General features: G+C 43.8%; 1 protein-coding gene across 1 annotated transcript in view; it reads left to right on the forward strand.

Moving 5' to 3' along the window:
* Positions 1-25,705, forward strand: part of FBN1 (fibrillin 1) — a 408,253-nt gene that overhangs the window by 225,034 nt on the left and 157,514 nt on the right. Inside the window, exons 11-12 of the mRNA XM_073623525.1 lie at positions 4,791-4,949; positions 22,407-22,526. Coding sequence (XP_073479626.1) covers positions 4,791-4,949; positions 22,407-22,526 — 279 coding nt within the window. The remainder of the gene's footprint in view (positions 1-4,790; positions 4,950-22,406; positions 22,527-25,705) is intronic.

Raw genomic sequence — 25,705 nt, forward strand, 5'->3', positions numbered from 1 at the left:
TAAATGCAAGTATCTCTCATATAATAAAACCAGGACGTCCCATGAAAATACCTCTTGGCTATATATTCTAAAATAGTCCAGCAACTCTGCAGTTATATAATACAGCTTGGCTTTCCTGGTCACTGTGGCTATAATTACATCAACACTGCCACCGTATTGACCAGTCCCAGTAATATATTCAGCCCTGCAGGGGAGACACCAACAAAAAAATAATGAGGTTAAAGAACTGTTGAGGTACTCAGTATGTATCAAATATCTCACCGCTACCAGTCCACCCCCCCCCCCCAAAAAAAAAAGATATATAATAAAGCCCAAAGAGGTAAGGATCTGCTGAATCCTCTTAAAATGGCTCACCGCTAGTCCATAGGACAACTGGAGTATTTGGTCACCCTCCTACAAGAACCATGTGTACCCCCCCCCCCCAAAAAAGGAAAGTAAATCAAATCTAACTCAACATGTTTCTCTCCTCAATAGAGCTTTGTCAGGAGTGGGTAAGGGTCTTCAAGAATTTGTTGAAATTTGCATAGTGTATGATCAGCTTTATTCAGCTAGAAAGATTAGGAGGGAAGTTATGGAATGGAGAATGTTTGATAGTGATTTAAAAAAACTGAGATCCACATTCAGCCCATTATCTTTTGTGTCCAACAGAAATATCATTTGTAGTTCAAAATAAAAAAAGAATATGTTGCAAATAAAAAAAAGTATTACAGACAGTACTCAGCTGTGTGCAAGTAAACCTATATGGTTCTGGTTAATTACAAATAAAAACATGAACACCCGGACAGTTCGGGTTGGGAATCATGTGTCCGGGTTCAGGCTGCCTGAAACCCGGACACATTATTTAGACTGGACTATGGCTTCCCAGCAGGGTTGCTGCATGCAGTTGTCTAAGCTGAGAGTGTCTGTTACACTCGTTCACACTGCCCAAAGCCTGCACTAACAAACCTCCCCCCCAAACACACACATAGATGGGAGAGGAGAGAGGGATCAATCTGCACCTCTTCCCCCCACCCCTACCCCTCTGTGTCTGCCCACACTCCAATCCCCGGCGCTGTGCCTCAGAAAAGGAAAGTGGGGGCCGGAAATTTGAAGTCCTGGTCACTGTGGCTATAATTAGATCAACACTGCCACCGTATTGACCAGTCCCAGTAATATATTCAGCCCTGCAGGGGAGATGCCAACAAAAAAATAATGAGGTTAAAGAACTGTTGAGGTACTCAGTATGTATCAAATATCTCACCGCTACCAGTCCACCCCGCGCCCCCCCCAAAAAAAGATATATAATAAAGCCCAAAGAGGTTAGGATCTGCTGAATCCTCTTAAAATGGCTCACCGCTAGTCCATAGGACAACTGGAGTATTTGGTCACCCTCCAAGAACCATGTGTACCCCCCCCCCCCAAAAAAAAAGGAAAATAAATCAAATCTAACTCAACATGTTTCTCTCCTCAATAGAGCTTTGTCAGGAGTGGGAAAGGGTCTTCAAGAATTTGTTAAAATTTGCATAGTGTATGATCAGCTTTATTCAGCTAGAAAGATTAGGAGGGAAGTTATGGAATGGAGAATGTTTGATAGTGATTAAAAAAAAAAACTGAGATCCACATTCAGCCCATTATCTTTTGTGTCCAACAGAAATATCATTTGTAGTTCAAAATAAAAAAAGAATATGTTGCAAATAAAAAAAAAGTATTACAGACAGTACTCAGCTGTGTGCAAGTACACCTATATGGTTCTGGTTAATTACAAATAAAAACATGAACACCAATTTTACCTAGAAAAATACATAGTCACAGAAAAAGTACAGAACTTTTTTGCAAAGATTATATAAGATTAAATATTTGTCTCTTTTACTAATGTTACGTCTAAGCCACTTACAGTGAGACTGCTTGTTATCGGATGTAGTTTCCGCTAATGTTGTTATGTCTTGTACATGTAAAACAAAAATCTCTTGGAGTTATTTGTGTACAGCCTTCAGCTTTGTGCTGTTCTAATTTTGTAGTATAGTGAATGCCTTCTTATCTGTCTGCCATGCGGGTTCCTTAGCAGACATCAATTCTCATGCTGCTATGCAGGGACTTCAACAGGATTATTAAACCTATACCTTTCAATGTTTTCTATGAGGCCCTGCCTACAACATTTTTTACTTCCTACCCTGTGTTTACTGCTCCGCAACTAACTTTTAGTATACAGGTTTAATAAGAAACTTTCAGACTGTTTATCTGATCTGTCACTGATAGGGTTGCCACCTTTTCTTCAAGTCAAACACGAACATTTTAGCGGCGCACAGCAATTTTTATTTTTTTTTATAGTATAAACTATATATATATTTTGTTATTAAATAACATTTCAAATCATATGAAGTTAATAACAAGAGCCCCCCTTTACATCAGAGTCCACAGAGTTCCCCTTTTACATCTGAACTCACAGAGTTCCCTTTCACTGTAAGGGGGGACTCTGCAGACTCTGATGTAAGAGAGAACTCTGGGGACTCTACCATAAGGGATGCTCTGGGAACCCTGATTTAAGGGGGAACACTGAGAACTCTGATGTATGTAGAAGACTCTGATGTAAGGGGAAACACTGTGGCCTCTGGTGTAAAGGGGAACTCTGATGTAAGGGGGGCTCTGAGGACCCTGATTTTCCCTACTTCCCTTTCCCATACTTACTCAGATGCAGGAGAGAGAAGGGGGAGACTTCAGTCACAGACAGGGATGGATGGTGAGCTCACTCACCCCTCGGCAGTCAGCACCTCTCATCCAGATGTATCTGAGGCTGCTGGACTTCAAATTTCCGGCCCCAACTTTCCTTTTCTGAGGCACAGCGCCGTGGATTGGAGTGTGGGCAGACACAGAGGGGTAGGGGTGAGGGGAAGAGGTGCAGATTGAGCCCTCTCTCCTCTCCCATCTATGTGTGTGTTTGGGGGGGGGTTGTTAGTGCTGGCTTTTTGGCAGTGTGAACAAGTGTAACAGACACTCTCAGCTTAGACAGCTGCGTGCAGCAACCCTGCTGGGAAGCCATAGTCCAGTCTAAATAATGTGTCCGGGTTTCAGGCAGCCTGAACCCAGACACATGATTCCAAATCTGAACTGTCTGGGTGAATCCCGGACAGGTGGCAACCCTAGTCACGGATCTGTATGCCTCCTGACCTAATATAGTGATGGGTTGACTTACATGGCACCTCCTCTCTTCTGGGTAATTCAAAAGGAATCAATTGAGGCTGTTTAGTCTCTGTCTCTGACAATCCCCAACAATATTCAGTTCCCTTTTGCACTTGCTGTAGCCATCACCACATGACATCACCTTCAACAATGCCATGTTTTGGCCAGCTTGCCACATTTTTGCCTTTCCTATCCATGTGAAGCTACAAGCCCCAGCATGACCCACTTTTGTTTCTTTGCTTCTTCTACAAATCCATAAGAAAAATCCCACTTGTGTGTCCCTGTTTATGTAGAATTACAAGGCAGAGCATAGTCACATCCACAATAAGGACTTCTGAAATGGTCCACTATGTCCTCCTTTTGCCACAATCTGCAATGGGTGATGACCATCTGCATGCTACAGGATGACAGGAATATCCAGACTGATAGAAACTTCTGCTACACAATTCTCAGACTTAAAGAGTCATTTCACTTTTGTTGAGAAAAAAAAATCCCCTAGGGGTGATTAAAGTACATTGCAAGGATTTTAACAAACTTTCTTGCACATTCCTACCTGTTTCTACTCTGAAGAAATGTTTAACCTCTTCAGCCCCGGAAGATTTGTCTGCTGAATGACCAGGCCATTTTTTGTGATGCGGCACTGCGTCGCTTTAACTGACAATTGCGCGGTCGTGCGATGCTGTACCCAAACAAAATTGACGTCCTTTTTTTCCCCACAAATAGAGCTTACTTTTGGTGGTATTTGATTGCCTCTGTGGTTTTAATTTTTTGCGCTATAAACAAAAAAAGAGCGACAATTTTGAAAAAAAACCCCACAATATTTTGTACTTTTTGCTATAATAAATATCCACAGCTTTTGGCTGTGTTGGTCGGCACTGACACCCTGACAGGTCTTCGGCTACGCAGCCCATTCGTAACAAATTGTGATGCATTGTGTTTTCTGACACCTTTCTATCGGAACCAGCATTACCTTTTTTTTTAGCAATTTGAGCTACAGTAGCTCCTCTTACGAATTGGACTACACTGGCCAGCCTTCACTCCCCACGTGCATTAATGAGCCTTGGCCACCCATGACCCTGTTTCTTCATTCACGAGCATACCTTCCTTGGACCACTTTTGGTTAATCCTGACCACTGCAGAGGGGGAACATCCCACAATAGCTGCAGTTTTGGAGATGCTCTGACCCAGTTGTGTAGCAGTTACAATTTGGCCCTTGTCAAAGTCACGCAAGTCATGCTTGTCTATTTTTTCTGTTCAGGGACAACATGGTAACATGCTACCTATGATATCCCATCCACTTTAAGATGCCATTGTAATGAGATAATCAATGTTATTCACTTACCTGTCAATACTCATAATGTTATAGCTTTATAGTGTTTAATCTTGGGGTGTTTTTTCCGATTATTGGAATCACACAAATTTAAAAAAAATAAGATTTGTACTAAAATATTAATATATTATGATTTAATTTCCGCTATGAGTCGCAATCATTTACCCCAAATTGCTATCCATGCTGCTATCTTCTGCTTTGCACCCCACATGTTACAATATGTGGTTCAGTACTTCAAGATGTCTAAATTGTGCTTGTAATCTAATTTATGTATTATTTATTTCCTCTTACTGTTTTTTTGCAGTGGTTCTGCCAGTAAACCTTACACAACAGCAGCCTGTGACAGATTACTGTGTCTTATTCCGAAACCTGTGTTTGCATGGTCGCTGCATACCTACTCCTGGAAGCTATCGCTGTGAGTGTAACAAGGGATTTCACCTGGATGGTAGAGGAGAATGTATAGGTAATGTGCATTTTATTTCTTTTTGCAGTTAATGTTTTTGATAAACTGTTTACTATGATATTCTGTACAGTAAAAATAATTAACTCAAAGAATATGTTTACCATCGGGAACATGTTACCTGCTTTTAGGCTGGAACATGTAACATGTATCTGCTCCTGCTGCCGGTCGGGGATCCGCTGCCGCTGTGTGACAGCAGTATGGGCAGAAGTTCCCTGTACCAGCTGTCTCTTTTTTTGAAAAGAGCAGCAGAAGCTGGCCACTTACCTCTTTATAGCAGCTAAATGGACTATAGCTCAAGCCTGGAAGACCCAACGCGTAGCTTTCCAAGGGGTGAGGACACGTATGACTGCTATGTTGCTTCAGGAACGAATGTCCAGTATTGTGAATGACTCACACACCAAATTTCTCAAAATTTGGGAACCATGGATCTCTTATGAGTTCCCCACACTCCACTCACCCACCACCCACAGGAAATGTACCAATAATGGTGGTGTATGAGCCATACTGTACTGTCTGCCCTCATGATGTAAAGCGCAAACTGTTGGCGCTATATAAATCTTTTATAATAATAATAATTTAAGAGATTCTAACCTTAAAGTGGTTGTTAAGCCACTCTGTCATCTTTATACAATCCTCAGTGTTTCCTAATTACAGGTGCCCCTGTATATGTTCCTTATTAAAAAAAATGCAGTCTATACCTTATTTCATAGCGCTGCTTGACGCTCACGGGACCAGCTGCCTCTCCCCTCTCCTGATCTCAAAGCTAGAGTGGGCGGGGCCAAGAACCCCCCACTGACGTCAGTATTGAGGAGAGGTGGAGAGAGGCGGCCAGTTCCGTGAGCCCTGACCAGCGCTATGAAATAAGGTATAGATGGAATTTTTTTTGTAAGGCACAGACACAGGGGCACCTGTCATTAGGAAACACAGAGGATTGTATGAAGATCTAAAAGTTATTTTAGCAGAAGGAGCAGTGGGGTGGGCACTGACACACAGCTGACAGGCAGGGAGAGGAGGGGGAGAGAGGACAGAGAAGGACACAGGAGAGTTGCAGATGACGGAGGCAGGTAAACTGACCACGTTGTCAGGGCTCAGCAGCCATGATAAACCGTGGTCAGTTTACAAGGGGGAGGGCAGAACCAGGCAGGATCAGCCAGGTATTTTAGATGATAGAAGGGGCCAAATTACACACTTAAGCACTGTTCTGTATAACATACTTTAAAGGAACAGGATCCATTTTATTTCTTTTTAGGGTAACAAACGCTTTAAGTTTGTTTCATCCAAGGAAGAGCATACAATTAGTTTATGCCAGAAATCATACACACCAGAATGACCACCTTCAGATCTGTTTTATAAGGCACCTTAAAAAAATTTTTTTTTTAAATTAACGGGTAACAAAAAAAACAGAAATTATAGACAAAAAAGCTTTTCCGAGCTCCTGCTTATCAGCAAACTAGTAATGCAGTTCTTCCAAGTTCCAAATCAAAATTGTTACTTTTACTATTTTTTTTTACTGAAGAATACATTCGGTTTTGTGTAATTTTTCTATTTACTACTGGTAAACCTTCTGAGAAGTTTTTGTTAAGCTAGCCAGGAAGCCAAAGCTAAGAAGGAAATGCTCATTCTAACAATCCCAAGAATGCATCAAACATGTAAAAGAAATTCTCCCCGAAGGGATGATAGAAAATTTAGGTCACAATTTTCTTAATAAATACTAGAACAAATAAAATATATTTAGGATGAAGGAAAATATAGGAAAAACACAATTATGATATTTATTTTCAATCAAATATTTGGGGTAAACATATTACGACACCTTTCAACTGAATTTTATCACTAAGGTAAACATCTGAGAAGCCTTTGATCGAAGAGGTAAATTGCCAATTTATAGGCTGTGGTTGGTGATGGTGAACATATTTAAAAACTTCCCTGTTAGAGAACCCACTACTCTGGAACTAGTCCATCAGTAGGGCGTACAAGTATTTTTTGTAACAGATTCCCCTCCACCAATGGAGGCTGGTATATTTGCCATGTTTTTGAGTATCTGTTCTCAGCACTGAGCTCAGGATAGCCTAAGACCCCGTTCACATTAGCCGCAACACGCAAACGTGTGTAAATCGTACTTTCGATGCAAGTACATAATAGGTACAATGCTAGTAACACAATTGAACCCACTAACGATTAGAAAATCAAACAAACGCTTTTGAATAAAAAAAGTTTAACTAGTGTATGGCCAGCTTTATTTAGCAAATTGGTGGCATGGGAGGTATTCAAGCTCCATGCAGGTAGAGTCTTATATTCCATTTATTTTCTAAATTTAAAAAAGTTTTATTGTTTATACATTTTCTTTTTTCCAAATAAAGTTTTATATGACAAGTAATCCCAGAACACCATAGGGTTATCTAAAGAGACAGCACAGCAGTGGAAGCCTGCCTTGTGGCTGGGTTTGTCTAATGCCCTGTACACACGGGCGGACTTTTCAACCGAACTTGTCTGCCGGAACGAATCCGTCGGACAATCCGACCGTGTGTGGGCTTCATCGGACTTCCGACGGACCTTTTCGGTCGAAAATCAGATGGACTTTAGATTTGAAACATGTTTCAAATCTTCCCGGCGGAACTCCGCCGGAACCAGTTCCTATTGGAAAATCCGTTCGTCTGTATGTTGGCCTGATGGACCAAATACGATGCAAGGGCAGCTACAGCACCTGCCTGCGAGAATGTTTTGTGCTGGTTCTCAGCAACAGGGTACTGTACATCTCGCGCTCGCTGCAATAGGTAAAACACATTTTCCTGTTGCAGCAAGCGTGAGAAAGAGACAACAATGTCCCTTAGGTCTGGTATGGATTTTAAGGGGACCCCCTACGCCAAAAAACGGTGTGGGGGTCCCCCCAATATCCATATCAGACCCTTATCCGAGCACGCAGCCCAGCCGGTCTGGATAGGGGGTGGGGACAAGCGAGCACCCCCCTCCTGAACTGTACCAGGCCGCATGCCCTCAACATGGGGGGTGGGTGCTTTGGGGAAGGAGGGCGCCCTGCGGCCCCCCCACCTCAAAGCACCTTGCCCCCATGTTGATGAGGACAAGGGCCTCTTCCTGACAACCCTGGCCGTTAGTTGTCGGGGTCTGTGGGCGGGGGCTTATCGGAATCCGGGAGCCCCTTTAATAAGGGGGCCCCAGATCCCGGCCCCCCACCCTATGTGAATGAGTATGGGGTACATTGTACCCCTACCTATTCACCTGGGGGAAAAAAGTGTCAATAAAAAAACACACGAAACAAGTAATTTATTAGGCAGCTCCGAGGGTCTTCTTCCGACTTGGGGGGTCTCTTCTGACTTCTCCGCTCTCTCCGGCCTCTTCTTCCGCTTTCCGGCCTATTCTCCCGGTCTCCAGTTCTTCCGACCTTTTCTTCTGCCGGGCTCCTCCGCTATCTTCTGCTCTTTTGCCGCTCTCTTGCTAGCATTGGCCCGGTCTTCTCCATCGTCTTGTCCTTCTTCTCTTCTTCCAATGTTGACACGACGCTCTCTCCCGCTGTAATGCTGTGTGCACAGTGTGCAATGACTTATATTAGCATGCGGCGTGGTCACCGGGTGATGTCATCCAGTGACCCCGCCCCTTATGACGTCACAGTCCCAGCATGCCCTGGGGCTGTGATGTCATAAGGGGCCTCTTCCCGACAACCCTGGCAACCCTGGTTGTCGGGGTCTGCGGGCGGGGGGCTTATCGGAATCCAGGAGCCCCCTTTAATAAGGGGGCCCCCAGATCCCGGCCCCCGCCCTATGAGAATGAGTATGGGGTACATCGTACCCCGTCCCATTCACCTGGGGGAAAAAAGTGCCAATAAAAAAACACACTAGACAGGTTTTTAAAGTAAGTTATTAGGCAGCTCCGGGGGTCTTCTTCTGACTTGATGGGTCTCTATTGACTTCTCCACTCTCTCCGACCTCTTCTCCTACTCTCCGGCCTATTCTTCCGGTCTCCAGTTCTTCCGACTTCTCCTTTTCTTCTGCCGGGCTCCTCCACTATCTTCTGCTTTTTTGCCGCTCTCTTGCTAGCATTGGCCCGGTCTTCTTCATCGTCTTGTTCCCTCTTCTCTTCTTCCGATGTTGACACAACGCTCTCTCTCTCGCTGTAATGCTGTGTGCACGGTGCGCAACGACTTATATAGGCATGGGGCGTGGTCACCAAGTGATGTCACCTGGTGACCCCACCCCTTATGACGTCACAGTCCCAGCATGCCCCGGGACTGTGACGTCATAAGGGACGGGGTCACCGGGTGACATCACCCGGTGACCACGCCCCATGCCTATATAAGTCATTGCGCACCTCTCACACGGCATTACAGCAGGAGAGAGTGACGTGTCAACATCGGAAGAAGAGAAGAGGGAAGAAGACAATGGAGAAGACCGGGCCAACGCTAGCAAGAGAGCGGCAAAAGAGCAGAAGATAGCAGAGGAGCCTGGCAGAAGAACCGGAGAGCGGGAGAAGAGGCTGGAGAGCGGGAGAAGAGGCTGGAGAGCGGGAGAATAGGCCAGAGAGAGTGGAGAAGTCGGAAGAGACCCACCAAGTTGGAAGAAGACCCCCGGAGCTGCCTAATAAATTACTTTAAAAACCTGTGTAGTGTGTTTTTTTATTGACACTTTTTTCCCTCAGGTGAATGGGTAGGGGTATGATGTACCCCATACTCATTCACATAGGGCGGGGGCCGGTATCTGGGGGCCCCCTTATTAAAGGGGGCTCCCAGATTCCGATAAGCCCCCCGCCTGCAGACCCCGACAACCAACGGCCAGGGTTGTTGGGAAGAGGCCCTTGTCCTCATTAACATGGGGACAAGGTGTTTTGGGGTGGGGGGGCTGCAGGGCCCCCCTTTCCCAAAGCACCCACCCCCCCATGTTGAGGGCATGTGGCCTGGTACGGTTTAGGAGGGGGGGCGCTCGCTCGTCCCCACCCCCTTTCCTGACCGGCCGGGCTGCGTGCTTGGATAAGGGTCTGGTATGGATTTTGGGGGGCCCCCAGGCCATTTTTTTGGCGTGGGGGTTCCCCTTAAAATCCATACCAGACCTAAGGGCCTGGTATGCTCTGCGCTGGCTCCTGCGACGGGGCTCGCAAGGTGTCAATCTCGCCGATAAAAGCGGCGAGATTGACTTCCTTCTAGTGCCATTGTACCTCATCACATTCAAAATGAATGGACTTTAGTCCGTGTGTAGGCAAGTCCGTTTGTTTGGAAGTCCGCCGTAACTCCGCCGAAAGTCCGTCGGAAAAACCGTCGGACCTAGTCTGCCGGGAAAGTCCAGTCATGTGTGCGCAAGTCCGTTCGTTCGGAAAGTCCGTCGGAAGTCCACCGGAAGACCGTCGGACCTAGTCTCCCGGAAAGTCCGGTCGTGTGTACGCGGCATAACTGAAACTTCAGACCGGACTGTCTGAGAGATAGGTCACTGGGATGAATCATTCTCAGTTTGATTAAAGGAGAGCTGTAACCAACAGTGATTTGGGACTAGTAAGCGCAGGGCGTAAAAAGGAGAATGAACACGTATCTAAGCCCAAGGTTGAAAATCCATAGTATTGCAGTTTACCAGTCCTTAGATTTAGTGGTTTAATTTCTTTAATTTTTACACTCTTTTTTCCTTTATTTTAGCCTGGTAACCCTGCCGTTAAATCGCTTCTTTTAAATGCGACACTAAAAAAATGTAACCAACAAAGCTGATTAAAAAACAATGTAACAATGAATGGCTAATAAAATTGAAATGAACAAAAAAATTATCAGGAAAATAATAGTTGAAGGGAGAAGGAGCTTGATGGGTCCCTTCCGTTGCTTTGCTTACTGTATGTAAAGCACAGTGATGATGTCACTGCTACATATGCAAGGGAACAACTGGATTTGCAAAGGCATTTGGGGCACACAAGTGGATTTATATTATTTGTGGCTATTGAGGGATATTTAAATTAAATTAAATTTTGAGTTCAAATTTAAAGTGGATGTAAACCCAATTCATGAAATTTGAGCTGGGCACATATATCTGCAGAGTTTTCTTATCTCTCTGCAAAGCACTATGTTCCATAGCTTTCTTCTTCTCCATTCTTCTGTTATCAGCCTGATAACCCCTGGCAAGTTCTCCGTCAACTGAGATAAAAGCAGCCTGAGCTTTGTGTTGGGGAGGATGCTATAAATAGATTAGCAGAGTCCTGAACTATTCAACAAACAGAGCTGAATCCTCTACCTATGAGGATAGGGGGTGCGTGCCTCTCCTCCAATCAGCTGTCTTGGCTGTATGCCCAGGCTTCACTGCAGTGTTGAACAGGAAGAGAAAATCTCCTAACAGGATCTGCACTTAATAAAAAGTATATAAAGATGAAGACAGCAGATATACATGTAAAACTTATATAGGGAGATTTGTTTCATCTCTGTGTATCATCTAAGGCTGTTCACTTCACTGGGTGTAGGAGAGGGTTTCCATCCACTTTAAATGATATGTAATAGGATAGGACCCGAAACACCGGCTGGAGCGGGTGTGCTCGTCTCCCCCGCAGGAACAATCAGGCTCAAGTAAAAGGGGGGCTCTGGGGGTGCAGGTGCACTACAAGAGGTTTTTCACCTCAATGCATAGAATGCATTAAGGTGAAAAATCGTGAGCGTTTACAACCCCTTTAAGTCATATGTAGATTATACATATTCACACCGGAATGTGGTGCAGGAATTCTGCGTTTCCCACACCCTGATAAAAATGTACTGAGTGTGCTATATGCTTTGGGTGTCAATATAATGCTAATGACACCCCAAGTGCTGATCACAAACGCAATGCATTGGCCTGCACCGGATCACATGGTACCGCAGTACTATGCAATCTGGTACAGTGCGTTTTTTGAAAAGTTTTGGTGCAATCCAGTGTGATTTCAGCCCATTCAAATGCATAGGCTGAAAATCACGCCGCAGTGAGCCACATAGGAATCGCACAGGAATGCAGACCGAGTTCCTGTGTGATTCAGGTGTGCCCCGGCCCTAAATGTTATGGTAGAAGAGGTTATACGCAGAGCAAAATGTAAAATGAAACTAAAGTGTAGATACAAGGCGAAAAGCAAATAGGAATGTTAACAAGGATGAAAATGCCTCTTACATCATTTGCCAGAATCACCTGCCATGGAATTCTTTATGGTTTTTGTGCAAATGGAAAATCCCGTGCGCCAGCACATGTACAAGTTAACTTTGAAAGTAGAGAGTGTCAGATTGTTCCTTCTGAACGGAGACACAGGGAGTGCTGTGAGTCCTAGTTGGGTGAAATGTTTGTGTAATAACTTTGGAAGTATGTGGAATTTATACTTAAGAATGTTGGTTCATAAACAGCAATGGGGAGTCCAAAGCATTTGTGGTGAGTCATTATCTGAGACAGAGGAGGCCAAGTCATAAAATGTATGCTACAAAACCTCTCCTCTGAACACGTGACTGTGGGCCACTTCATAAGGTAGTCAGCTCTACCTTTAATCATTAGGACTAGGATAAATGAATCAGACAGGTTCTCTTTAGTAAAAGGGTAAGGAACTGAGCATTTCAGTATTCAGTGACCATTACCAATACATTCTACAGTGCAAGCTTTTAACAAAGCTATTTGCTCCTTCAGGTCAAACACCTAAGAGTTTTATGTTTAATTAGGATGTGAGTTAGGCTCTGTCCACACGACCTAATATGTGTGCCCCCTGCAGGGCTGTGTTTTGCCAGAACCAGGATGCACAGGTATTGCGTGCATCCCCATGTTTTTTGGTCCCATAGATGTCTATTTGGACACACGGCTGCACAGTCACAGCCAATTGAATCCCAATATGATGCGGGTGCGTGTCCCCAAACTCACCCCGAGTGCTTTTCGAAGCCTTGCACACGCATGGATGTCACATTGGGACACAGCGGCGTCCGTGCAGCTATGTGTCCCAATAGACATCTATGGAACTGCCGACACGGGGATGCACACAACTTTTGTGCATCCCCGTGCCGGCAAAACACGGCCCTACATGGGGCGTGCAAGTAATCGGTTGTGAGAATGAGGCCTTTGGAGCACTGCACATTTTACTTTATTTATTTATTTATTACAGATATTTATATAGTGCCAAAAAATTGCACAGCACTTTAGAAAAATATATTGTACATTCACATCAGTCCCTACCTCCAAGGAGCTTACAATCTGAGGTCCCTAACTCACATGCATACATACTGTGAACTTGAATGCAGGTTGGGATCTCCTCTCAATCTACCCTAGTCCTATTTGGCAGGTTCTGCTGTAGGGAGCAGGCCGGAAGTGAGCTGTCCTGACTTAAAGCACACTGTGAAGGCATAGAAGGCAATTCTGAGAGCCGCACACCACGCCAAGTCATGCATCCAGCTAATAGTAGCAGCCTCAGATCGCTCTGACTACACCACACCCCGAAATTGTTTGACCCTGGGTGGGGCGAAACATGTTGGGGGCATGGCTAAGATGGATTGAGCGAAGGCTGCTACTATCAGCTGGATGCATGACTTGGCGTGTTGTGCCGCTATCGAAATTGCCTTCTATGTCTTTCATACATACATACACATACTAGGGACAATTTGGACAGAAGCCAGTTAACCCACAAATATGTCTTTGGAGTGTGGGAAAAAACTGGAGTACCCGGAGGAAAACCATGCAAGGACAGGAAAACATGCTATCTCCATGCAGGTAGTACAGTTGGGATTTGAACAGACAACATTAGTGCTGCCAGACAGAAATGCTAACCATTAAAGCTGGCCATACATGGATTGAAACGTAGCCAGTTCAACAGGGGCTAGTCAAATTTCAACCAATGTAATAAGGGCACTGATATAGCCTGCAGCTCTGATCAAGCAGAAATTTTCCGACAGGCTAGCTGAACAGAAGTCGATTGGTAGAAGCAGCCAGCCTGTTGGAAAATTTCCACTTGATCAGGGCTGCAGACTTTAGGCTGCAGCCGTGATCAATATATTCTGATGGCAGGGAAATCTTCCCTGTCATCAAAATGCAAAGACACAGCAGGAGGATATCCCAATCTACATTGAGTGTGTGGATGGGGGAATCAAGTTCGTTTTTTTCAGTCAACCATTCATCAATGGCCAGCCACTGTGTTATTTATTTATTGTTTTATTTTATTTTTTTGCATTACATTGTAAGTACATTACATTTACAATTCATTTTTGAATATGGCTGGATATATCAGCCAATTATATCATCAAAGCGGAGTTCCACCCAAAAAGGGAACTTCCGCTTATCCGGTTCCTCCCCCCCCTCCGGTGTCAAATTTGGCACCTTTCAGGGGTGAGGGGGGAGCAGATACCTGTCTAATACAGGTATTTGCTCCCAATTCCTGTGATAGATCACCGCAGAACTAGCGGCGATCTACGCCATGTCCTTCCCCCTCCTCCGCTGCCTTCTGGGAGACACACACGTTTCCAGAAGACAGCAGGGACTAGTCAGGATGCGCAGTGCAACTCATGCATGCGCAGAAGGGAACCAGGCTGTGAAGCTGTACGGCTTTACTTCCTGATTCCCTTAGACCCCTTTCACACTGGGGCGGGGGCGGCGTCGGCGGTAAAACGGTGCTGTTTTTAGCTCCGCTTTCCTGTCGTTTTAGTGGCGGTATTCGGCCGCTAGCAGGGGCGTTTTTTTTTACCCCCCTGCTAGCAGCCGAGAAAGGGTTAAAACCACCGCTGGCGGTATAGCAACGCTGCCCCATTGATTTCAATGGGCAGGAGCAGTGAAGGAGCGGTGTATACACCGCTCCTTCACCGCTCCAAAGATGCTTACTTTAGCATCCTGCCAGCAGGGCAGGAGCAGTGAAGGAGCGGTGTATACACGGCTCCTTCACCGCTTCAAAGATGCTTTTTTTAGCGTCCTGCCAGTGCACCGCTCCAGTGTGAAAGCCCTCGGGGCTTTCACACTGGAGATACAGCAGCGGCTCTTTCAGGGCGTTTTGCAGGAGCTATTTTTAGCACTGTAGCTCCTGCAAAGTGCCCCAGTGTGAAAGGGGTCTTACTGACGATGCCGGCGCCTCAACCCGGGAGACGAAGGACAGATCGGCTTCGGGTGAGGACATCGCGGGTGCCCTGGACAGGTGAGTGTCCTTATTTTAAAAGTTAGCAGCTGCAGTATTTGTAGCTGCAGACTGTTAATTTATTTTTTTATCTCTCTCCTCCTCCAGTCAGTCCCCTCTCCCTACAGTTAGAAACAACTCCCTAGGGAACACTTAACCACTTGATCGCCCCCCTAGTGTTAATCTCTTCCCTGCCAGTGACATTTATATAGTAATCAGTGGCTATTTTTAGCACTAATCGCTGTATAAATGTCACTGGTCCCAAAAAAGTGTCAAACGTGTCCGATCTGTCCACCGCAATGATGCAGTCCTGCTAAAAATCGCTGATCACCGCCGTTACTAGTAAAAAAAAAAATATTAAAAATGCCATAAAACTATCCCCTATTTTGTAGACGCTATAACTTTTGCACAAACCAATCAATAAACGCTTATTGCGATATTTTTTTTACCAAAAATCTGTAGAAGAATACATATTGGCCTAAACTGATGAAGAAATTCATTTTTTTTTAATTTTTGGGGGATATTTGTTATAGCAAAAAGTAAAAAATATATTTTTTTTTTCAAAATTGTAGGTCTTTTTTTGTTTATAGCGCAAAAAAAAATCAAAAAACCGCAGAGGTGATCAAATACCACCGAATGAAAGATCTATTTGTCTGACCGTGCAATTGTCAGTTAAAGCGACACAGTGCCGTATCGCACAAAATGGTCTGGTCATTAAGGGGGCAAATCCTTCCAGTCCTTAAGTGGTTAATCTGCATCATTATATTTTTGTCTTTTAACATTTGCCAATTAAAACGTTGCACTTTTTTATTACAAATCCTGCCCTTTTTTTGGCGTTCATGCCCTTAAAAGTCCCACTAGAGGGTTTTTCTATAGACTTGTAGATACCCTAAATCCCATCTCCTAGAGAAAAGAAAAATGTTCCCCTGCAGTGGGCGTGTCCATTCAGGGAGGCAGCAAAAAGCCATTTTACTTGCCCAATCCTTCTCTCACCCAGCAGCTGGCACTCTCCTCTGCTTCCCTACCTTTCAACAGTGGACTGTCCCTGGGTGTCCTCAAAACCAATGTAGGGCTATAGATTCTGCATGGGACTTGACAATGTCAGAGGATCTGTGACCACCTGAGCATGGGGAAGCATGCCAGGACCAGTGTTACAGCCCTGAGGGAGCCCACGGAAGTGAAGGTTTGAAGAAGTAAAACTGCTTTTAGAGCCCCCCAAATCTAGCATTTAAAGAATATGTAAACCGTCACCTTGTAAAACAACCCATTCAGTTCAAAATATAAATGAAGCCCTGTTTCACACCAGTGAGGCTTTAAAATCACACTACTTCAGCGCGATTTCAAAGCCGCACATCAGTGCAATTTGCATTGCCAATTTCATTGCAGCTTCTGACTTCATTAACCAGAAGTCTATGCAAGTTGCAATGAAATCAGTAAAAAGTAGTGCAGGAACCTTTTTCAAATTTGCTGCAATATGAGTCGCAGCGAAATGAACGGTTCCATTGCCGGCAATGGGGTGCGACTTGTCATGCGATATGGAACTGTGAAATCACATGACAAGTTGCGCTGGTGTGAACAGGGGCTAAAGGAAAAACATTTATTTATACAGTTGTGCTCATAAGTTTACACACCCTGGCAGAATTTATGATTTCTTGGCCATTTTTCAGAGACTATGGATAACACAAAAACTTTTCTTTTACTCATGGTTAGTGTTTGGTGAAGCCATTTATTATCAATCTACTGTGTTTACTCTTTTTAAATCATAATGACAACAGAAACTACCCAAATGACCCCGATCAAAAGTTTACGTACCCCAGTTCTTAATAATAATAATATTGCCCCCTTTAACATCAATGACAGCTTGGAGTCTTTTGTGGTATTTGTGGATGAGGCTCTTTATCTTCTCAGATGGTAAAGCTGCCCATTCCTCTTGGCAAAAAGCCTCCAGTTCCTGTAAATTCTTGGGCTTTCTTGCATGAACTGCACGTTTGCGATCTCCCCAGAGTGGCTCAATGATATTGAGGTCAGGAGACTGAGATGGCCACTCCAAAACCTTCACTTTATTCTGCTGTAGCCAATGACAGGTCGACTTGGCCTTGTGTTTTGGATCATTGTCATGCTGGAATGTCCAAGTACGTCCCATGCGCAGCTTCCTGGCTGATGAATGTAAATGTTCCTCCAGTATTATTTGATAACATACTGCATTCATCTTGCCAACAATTTTGACCAAATTTCCTGTGCCTTTGTAGCTCACACATCCCCAAAACATCAGCAATCCACCCCTGTACCTTTCATCATAGGCCTTGTTGATGCCTCTCCAAATGTAGCGTTTATGGTGGTGGCCAAAAAGCTCAATTTTGGTTTCATCACTCCAAATGACTTTGTGCCAGAAGGTTTGAGTCTGTCTCTGTGCTGTTTGGCATATTGTAAGCAGGATACTTTGTGGTATTTGCGTAGTAATGGCTCTCTACTGGCGACTCAACCATGCAGCCCATCTTTCTTCAAGTGCCTTCTTATTGTATTTTGAAACACCCACACCACATGTTTTCAGAGAGTCCTGTATTTCATCTGAAGTTATTTGTGGGTTTTTCTTTGCATCCCAAACAATTTTCCTGGCAGTTGTGGCTGGAATTTTAGTTGGTCTACCTGACCGTGGTTTGGTTTCAACAGAACCCCTCATTTTCCACTTCTTGATTAGAGTTTGAACACTGCTGATTGGCATTCTCAATTCCTTGGATATCTTGTTATATCCATTTCCTGTTTTATACAGTTCAACTACCTTTTCCCGCAGATCCTTTGACAATTATTTTGCTTTCCCCATGACTCAAAATCCAGAAACATCAGTGCAGCACTGGATGAAAGATGCAAGGTTCTGTCAGGAGTCCAGAAACTCATTGACCTTTTATACACACACACTAATTACAAGCAAACAGATCACAGGTGAGGATGGTTACCTTTAATAGCCATTCAAACAATTGGTGTCAACTTGTGTGCATGTTATCAGGCCAAAATCACCAGGGTATGTAAACTTTAGATCAGGGTCATTTGGGTAGTTTCTGTAGCGATTATGATTTTAAAAGAGTAAACACAGTTGATTACTAATAAATGGCTTCAGCCAAACACTAACAATGAGTGAAAGAAATCTTTTTGTGTTATCATTTATATTCTCTGAAAAATGGCCAAGAAATCATAAATTCTGCCAGGGTATGTAAACCTATGAGCACAACTGTATGTTTAAAAAGCATTATAAACACATTTTTCCCCCTTTTTTGGGAAGTAATCACATACCTTCTGTTCTCAGCTGCATAGGAGCTAGAGGAGGAGAAACATCAGTACACTGACCTTCCCAGTGAATGGCTGTGCAGGGGGGGGGAGTGTCAACACAAGCCCGATCATTGGATTAGCTCTCAGCACAGCCAAAAAACTGACCACGCTGTAGTCTCCTGTCTAGTGTGGTCAGTTTTTAATAGGAAAGCAAAAGGACTGGCAGGGATTTCACACAAAGGAAGCAATACAAAGAGAAAAGGATACTTTCTCATACAAGTACATGATACAGCAGGCAAATATCGGGAATATGAAGTGTTGGGTTTGCATATTCTTTAACCCTTGCAGTGCAGGGATAGCCCCACTTCAAGGGAGCATTTTCCCTTTCCTCTGAGTTCAGTTTTTAAAGCGATCAGCATTTAGTATAAGATATGTGTTTATGTTAGCATTTAACTAAAACAGACCAATTTCATTGCAGTCCTAGCGTTGCTTATGTGGTTAGAATTTAAAGCACTGCACCAAGCAACTTCCTAATGACAGTATTTATTAGAGCAGTAGTGCAGCATGGTACTTGTAGGGCTTGTTTGTTTAGCTAAGAGCTCCCATAGCTACATGTCATTGCTGAGCACATTCACTGCAGAACAGCTTTAGGAAGGATGTTTGACTGGAAAAGCATGTTTACCTAAGGGCTAGAATTATGAATGAGCAACAGTCTTTGCTGACTCTTGATCTTTTTTCCAGATTGTAGGCAAAATGAACTTTCAAAAACCGCTTAATGTATTCTTGACTTTTTTTTTTAAATTAATAAATAGAAGATGAGGTCAACCATGCAACTAAGTATTTACTTTTAACCAGCGATAACTCTGATTTTTGTATGCAGGACATAGTCACATAAGACCAATTCTATGTATGATACGTTTCTTTCTGTTACTATGCAAGGAATGATGAATGGTAATCCTTTGGACTAGCATTCTTTCTTGACTGTATTTTAAAGAATTACCTTGCTATCAGTTGTCTCAGAAATATGTAGTCCACTTCCTTTGACTTTTATTTTCTGCAAAATGTTCACTTTGTTTTTAGCTTTTAGATTAGATTGTGAGCAGAATTTAGCATTTTTTGTTTTCAGCAGCATAGGACATTAATCTCAGAATATTTATCCAGCCATCTGTCAAGGTAATTGAACCTGGATAAATGTTAGGACAGTGTTCTAAATCAAGCATTAAATAAAGTGATTGTAAAGTCTTGTGTTTTTGTTTTTTTTATTATTAAAATAATAAACATGTTATACCTACCTGCTCTGTGCAGTGGATTTGCACAGAGCAGCCCAGATCCTCCTCTGCTCGGGTCTCTGGCTGGAGCTCTTGGCCCCTCCCTCCTGGTGAGTGTCCCCACAGCAAGCAGCTTACTATGGGGGCACCCAAGCCAAGCTGCAGCTCCGTGTATACATTTAGACACAGAGCTGTGGTCCAGCCCCACCCCCTCTCTCTCCTGATTGGCTAACTGATTGACAGCAGCGGGAGCCAATGGAGCCACTGCTGTGTCTCAGCCAATCAGGAGGGAGAGTCCTGGATGGCCGAGGGACTCGTAGACATTGCTGGATAGAGATGGGGCTCAGGTAAGTATTAGGGGATTAGCCGATCTTTGGATCAACACCCGGGTGCAACCGCTGGCATTCCCTGTAAGGGAACCCGGTATTGAAGCCTTTAGGCTTCACAGCGGGTTCCCTACTGCGCATGTGCAAAGCGCGCTGTGCTTTCTAATTGGCCCAGCAGCAGGGGAACGGGGAGGGGGGCGGAACTTCCGGGAGATCGGGCCACGGCCCATCTCCGGAGTGGGGAAGTGTCAAAAACAGGTCCCCCGTTCCCCACCTCCCCCCTGAAAGGTGCCAAATGTGGCACTGGAAGGGGGGGGAGTGTATAAGCAAGAGTTCCACTTTCGGGTGGACTCCGCTTCAAACTCCGTTTTCAGTTCACCATACTGAGCATGATAAAGAAACATTCCCCAGTAAACTGTTGGTTAAAACTCTCACCCCAGCAGTTGCAGTTCACAACTTACATTGCTGTTGGCCCCTGCTCTTTCATTGCTGCTTCCCTGAAGTTCTGGTCTTCACAGGAAACAGTTAAACTAGAACTATAGGCAAAACCTTTTTTTTTCCAATTTGGATATAGTAGAGGGTTATATCCCTTGTAAGCTTTATTTTTGTCCTCTTTGTCCCAATGGGGAGATTTACCTTCACTTCCTGTCCCATAGCCAAAAGTGAGAAGTGAGAGGAAATCCCTTCAAATTAAAGGGAATCTCCTGGGGACCCCCAGATCACCAGAACTAGTGTTCCCATTGGAAGATTTCCGCTCTATTACTTTTCTGAGGACAACCCAAAATTTGGGATTTTCTTTAACTTACAGCTTCGGTGATAACAATAAACAGGACAAATATAGAGGGTGAATCTCCCTATTGGGGACATAAACCCCAATAGGGAGTTTATTTCCCCAATAAATTCCCTATTGAGGAATCCCCTTGAAACAGGAAATCTGGAGTAGTGATCATGGCACCAGCTTAAACTGGAACATAGGCAAGGATTAAAAGATAAAGAAGCTGCATACTCAGTAAGTGAAGTAAGTAAGTAAGTAAAAGGAGGATTTAATATCACTTTAAAGCCAAAGAAGTAGATATACAATCAGATTAACATTTTACAAGCAATCTCAATTTTCATGGTCTTAATTCTACTTTCCTGTTACAACAGAATTGGTTTGATTTACTAAAATTGGAGAGTGCCAAATCCAGTGCAGTTCTGCATGTTAGCCAATCAGCTTCTAACTTCAGCTTGTTCAATTAAGCTTTGACAAAAAAAACCTGGAAGCTGATTGGTTTCTATGCAGAGCTGCACCAGATTTGCACTCTCCAGTTTTAGTAAATAAAAATTGACAGGTGTTCTAAACCCTCTCCACTCTATCCAAAACGAAAAAATGAGGATTTAATATCACTTTAAAGCCAAAGAAGTAGATATGCAGTCAGTTTAACATTTTACTAGCAATCTCAATTTTCATGGTCTTAATTCTACTTTCCTTTTACAACAGAATGGGATTGATTTACTAAAACTGGAGAGTGCCAAATCCAGTGCAGTTCTGCATGGTAGCCAATCAGCTTCTAACTTCAGCTTGTTCAATTAAGCTTTGACGAAAAAAAAACCTGGAAGTTGATTGGTTTCTATGCAGAGCTGCACCAGATTTGCACTCTCCAGTTTTAGTAAATCAACCCCTGTGTCTAAATATGAATGTGCTGTTCAAGTTTTACCCGGTGCACTCAATAATCAGAGCTCAGTAACAGAGCCAGTCAAACATGCCTGCTCTCTTCTTCTGCATTACCAGTCTGTTCCAGCATAGAGCACTGGATTGGGAGAGCAAAACAGTTTTTACTGGGAGAAAAAACATTTCATAGAAGGTAAAAGAAAAATCATCAATAAATCATAAAATAAAGGATGGGGATGCAAAAATATTAAAGCGGAGCTCCGATGATTTTTTACAAATACTGCAGCCGCTGACTTTTCAAATAAGGACACTTACCTGTCCAGGGCGCCCGCGATGTTGAAGCCGATCTGTCCTTCAGCTCTCGGGTGCTGCCACCGCCATCTTCGGTAAGGGAATCAAGAAGTGAAGCCTTGCGGCTTCACTTCCTGGTTTCCTACTGCACATGCGTGACTCGCACTGCGTGTTCCCACTGGTCCCTGCTGTCTTCTGGGATCTGTGTGTCTCCCAGAAGACAGCGCGGGGGGGGGGGACGAAGAAGGCGCCAGAAGTGGCGTAGATACCCGCGGGTGGAGGGAAGTGGGAGCAAAATACCTGTATTAGACAGCAGGTATCTGCTTCCCCCTCCCCCCTGAAAGGTGTCAAATGTGACACCGGGGGGGGGGGGGGGATCCGTAAAGCGGAAGTTCCATTTTTGGGTGGAACTCCGCTTTCAGAGATAAAAAGTCCTAAATCTAGCTCTCTACCAATAACATTATTACAACATACTGTTATTATTCTGTTAAACAAACAGAAAAAAAAAGACATGTATTTTCTGTTACAGGAAATACTTCTATTTCCTCTGGTTGATGCATTGTTTAATATTTTCTCTTTCTCTGAATTATAGATGTTGACGAGTGTGAAAGAAATCCTTGCCTTCACGCAGACTGTGTAAATACACAGGGATCGTACATCTGTCAATGTTATGCTGGATTCCAGAGTACATCAACTAGGACAGAATGCAGAGGTATGAGGAATCCATCATGAGTAATAGAACAACTTAGTCAGCCCGAATGAAGCCTGTATAAAATTAAAAGGTTTACCACTCTGACCTTGTGGTTTCTTCTGTGCAGGAAAATTATTATTATTACAATACAATATTGTTATTGTTGAATTACACAATATATTTAACATTTTGAAGGTGCAAAGTATGCTTCATAGTAGCTTTACCGTAATTTTAATAAAACAAGCAGACATTTGTTGTTTGTGTAGGTATTCACCCTGTCCGGTTGGGTGGCGGCCATTGGTGATTATGTTCTTGAGTTTAAACCACTACATGGAATGACATGTTTAGTGTCATTGGATATGAACGTCCTTCCTAGTTTCAGCTCTCTTCTAGATTAAATTCAATCCATTGTAAATCAAAGTTTGTAACAGAAAGTTCTGGTAAATTCCAAGCTAACTGAATATCATTTCAGAGCATTTTATGCTACTGCCACCATTAGAATCAGAATGTTTTTCTCTATAAGATGCATAAATAGCTAAATAATCTCATCAGAACTATTAGGCTTGTTTGAAAGCCTAATGCCCCGTACACACGACTGGTCACACAAATAATGGCCAACAATTACGAACGTGGGAACGTGGTGACGTGGTGACGTACAAGATGTATGACGAGCCAAGAAAAAGGAAGTTCAATATCCAGTGCGGCTCCTTCTGCTTGATTCCGAGCAGCTTTTGTGCGTTGGACTTGCGTACACACGATCGGAAATCTGACAACAAAGTTTTGTTGGCGGAAAATTTGAGAACCTGCTAGCCAACATTTGTTGGCGGAAAGTCCAAAAACAAATGTTCGATGGAACATACACACAGTCGGACTTTCAGCCAACAAGCCCACATCCAACATTTGTTGTCGGAAAATCCGATCGTGTGTACGGGGCATAAGTTTAGGAAAAGAAAATCTTTAAAGAAAATCAGGAAAATGGGTGTTGCATTTAATCTGAAGTGTCCCTTGTGCTGGTTGTAATAGTGGAAATCGTCTGCCCTGCCCCATACCCTGCAGCTTCCAGTGCTATGGGGGATCATTCCAGTGCTGGACCTATAACAGGAACTTGTCAGAAGTGCTGACTATGCCTGCCCTTTCTGCCCACCTCCTCCAATCATAAAAGGAATCTGACAAGATGGTTATATCAGACCTCCAATCAGTAGATGTTGTTATAGCTATGCCAAATGATGACTTATGTTGAAGTGAATATGATGAAGGGTCTGTTTACCCAGCCCAAAATGGAAAGGTTTCTGGTACTGGGGGGCACAGTTCTGAAACCAATCTGCTCTGTGAGAGGTAGGAGACTTACGCATTATAGGTCATACTAGTGGGTAGATGCTGAGGAGGCCACATCTAGTCCTGCCCCCCCATGATCTCGATGTGTCCAAGAAGGAGTTTGGCATGGCTAAAATGTGGCACCGCACATTGGGATCAGGTTTTTACCATAAATGGGGTTCTCCAGGAGCCTGGTATAAATGAGCAGTAGCCTTATTTTGAAGTCAATAAAAACCTGCTTTATTGGGTCACTAGGGTTCATAAAAACATTGTTGAACTACTGTGGATGACTCAACCATAGAGATGGATTGTCCTCTATCTGAGACATAATGATGTTTTGAGGGAGAATGAGAAAATGGAGGTTCTACTGGCATCTCCCAAATGCAGCAAGGGATTGAAATTGTGATACCGCTGATAAAGGAACATTTGCAGAGTGCTTAAAGCGGAGTTCCGCCGAAAAAAAATAATTAAAAGTTAGCAGCTACAAATACTGCAGCTGCTGACTTTTAAAATAAGGACACTGTCCAGGGCACCCGTGTTGTCCGCACCCGACATGTCCCTCAGCTCCTGGTGGAGGCGCTGGCATCTTCAGTAAGGGAATCAGGAAGTGATGCCTTGCGGCTTCACAGCCAGGTTCCCTACTGCGCATGCGAGAGTAGCGTTGCGTGTTCTGACTGGTCCCTGCTGTGTTCTGGGACCTGTGTGTCTCCCAGAAGACAGCGGGGAGTGGACAGAGGAAGGGCTGGACATGGCGTAGATCGCCGCAGATTCTCCAGCGATCTATCGCCGGAAGTGGGAGCAAATAAATATATTAGACAGGTATCTGCTCCCCCTGAAAGGTGCCAAATGGGACTATGGGGGGGGGGGAGGAACCGGATAAGCGGAAGTTCCATTTTTGGGTGGAACTACACTTTAAGAGGTACATTGCTGGGTTTTTAATAGGTCAGCTGAAGTAAGGCCCTTCCAAGTAGTGTATTGAGTGGCAGCAGTGCTGAATAAACATTTTAAAGTATGTTTCTGACCAAATGGAAAGGCCCATTTGAGATCCTGGCTAAAGTGGCAGAGGTGAATTACAGAGTTCACCAACCAAAGAGGAAACCTTATCAGCGCTCTCATGCAAATGTACTGAAGTCCCGGAGAGACAGGAAATCAGTGAATGGCTTGGAAAGTGTAAGACTTGAGCCTCAAGTTGTTTGGACAGCGGCCAGGTGGTGATCACAAGCCCAGATCCATGAAACAAAGAAGTTTCTGTAAAGGAACAAGAGAATTTTGTCCAATTTACCTAGGTTCATTGATGTTATTGGGCATGAAGTACCTAGTCCCACAACCCTGATATGGGACTAATAGCTGTTCCATACCGCCCAACTTTTTGAGATGGGAACGAGGGACACCTATTAACAAAAGTATGTAGGCAAAGGACACACCCCCTGCCACCCCCTCTTAAAGGAAGATCATGCAAAAAAAGAATAGTTAAACCCACAAGTTCCGAATCAGGCACAGTCCCTCAAAATCAGGGACAGTTGAGAGCTATGCTCTTCTGTAACAGGTCATCCATGAAGAGGAGCATCTTGTGGTCTTTCTCATTCTTAAATTAACTATGGCTAAGAGAAACTATGGTATAGTAGATTGATAATGCTTGGCTTTTAAAGTGGTATTAAACCCCAAACCAAAAATGTAATATATTGCAGCTTACCAATCATTAGATGTGGTGGCTGCATTGTGTTTCTTTTTTTTGGCCAGTAACACACCTCCTGTATTAGAGTGCTCCCATTCTGGATGTCAGTCTAGAGGGACAAGGGCGTTAGAACAGGTTTAACATTTTTCAGCACGTTAGAACATATTGGTGACAACCAATATAGAATCTCTTTGGAGGAGCACTACAACAA

The sequence above is a fragment of the Aquarana catesbeiana genome, linkage group LG03 (assembly GCF_042186555.1).
Source record: "Aquarana catesbeiana isolate 2022-GZ linkage group LG03, ASM4218655v1, whole genome shotgun sequence".
NCBI classification, from domain to species: domain Eukaryota; kingdom Metazoa; phylum Chordata; class Amphibia; order Anura; family Ranidae; genus Aquarana; species Aquarana catesbeiana.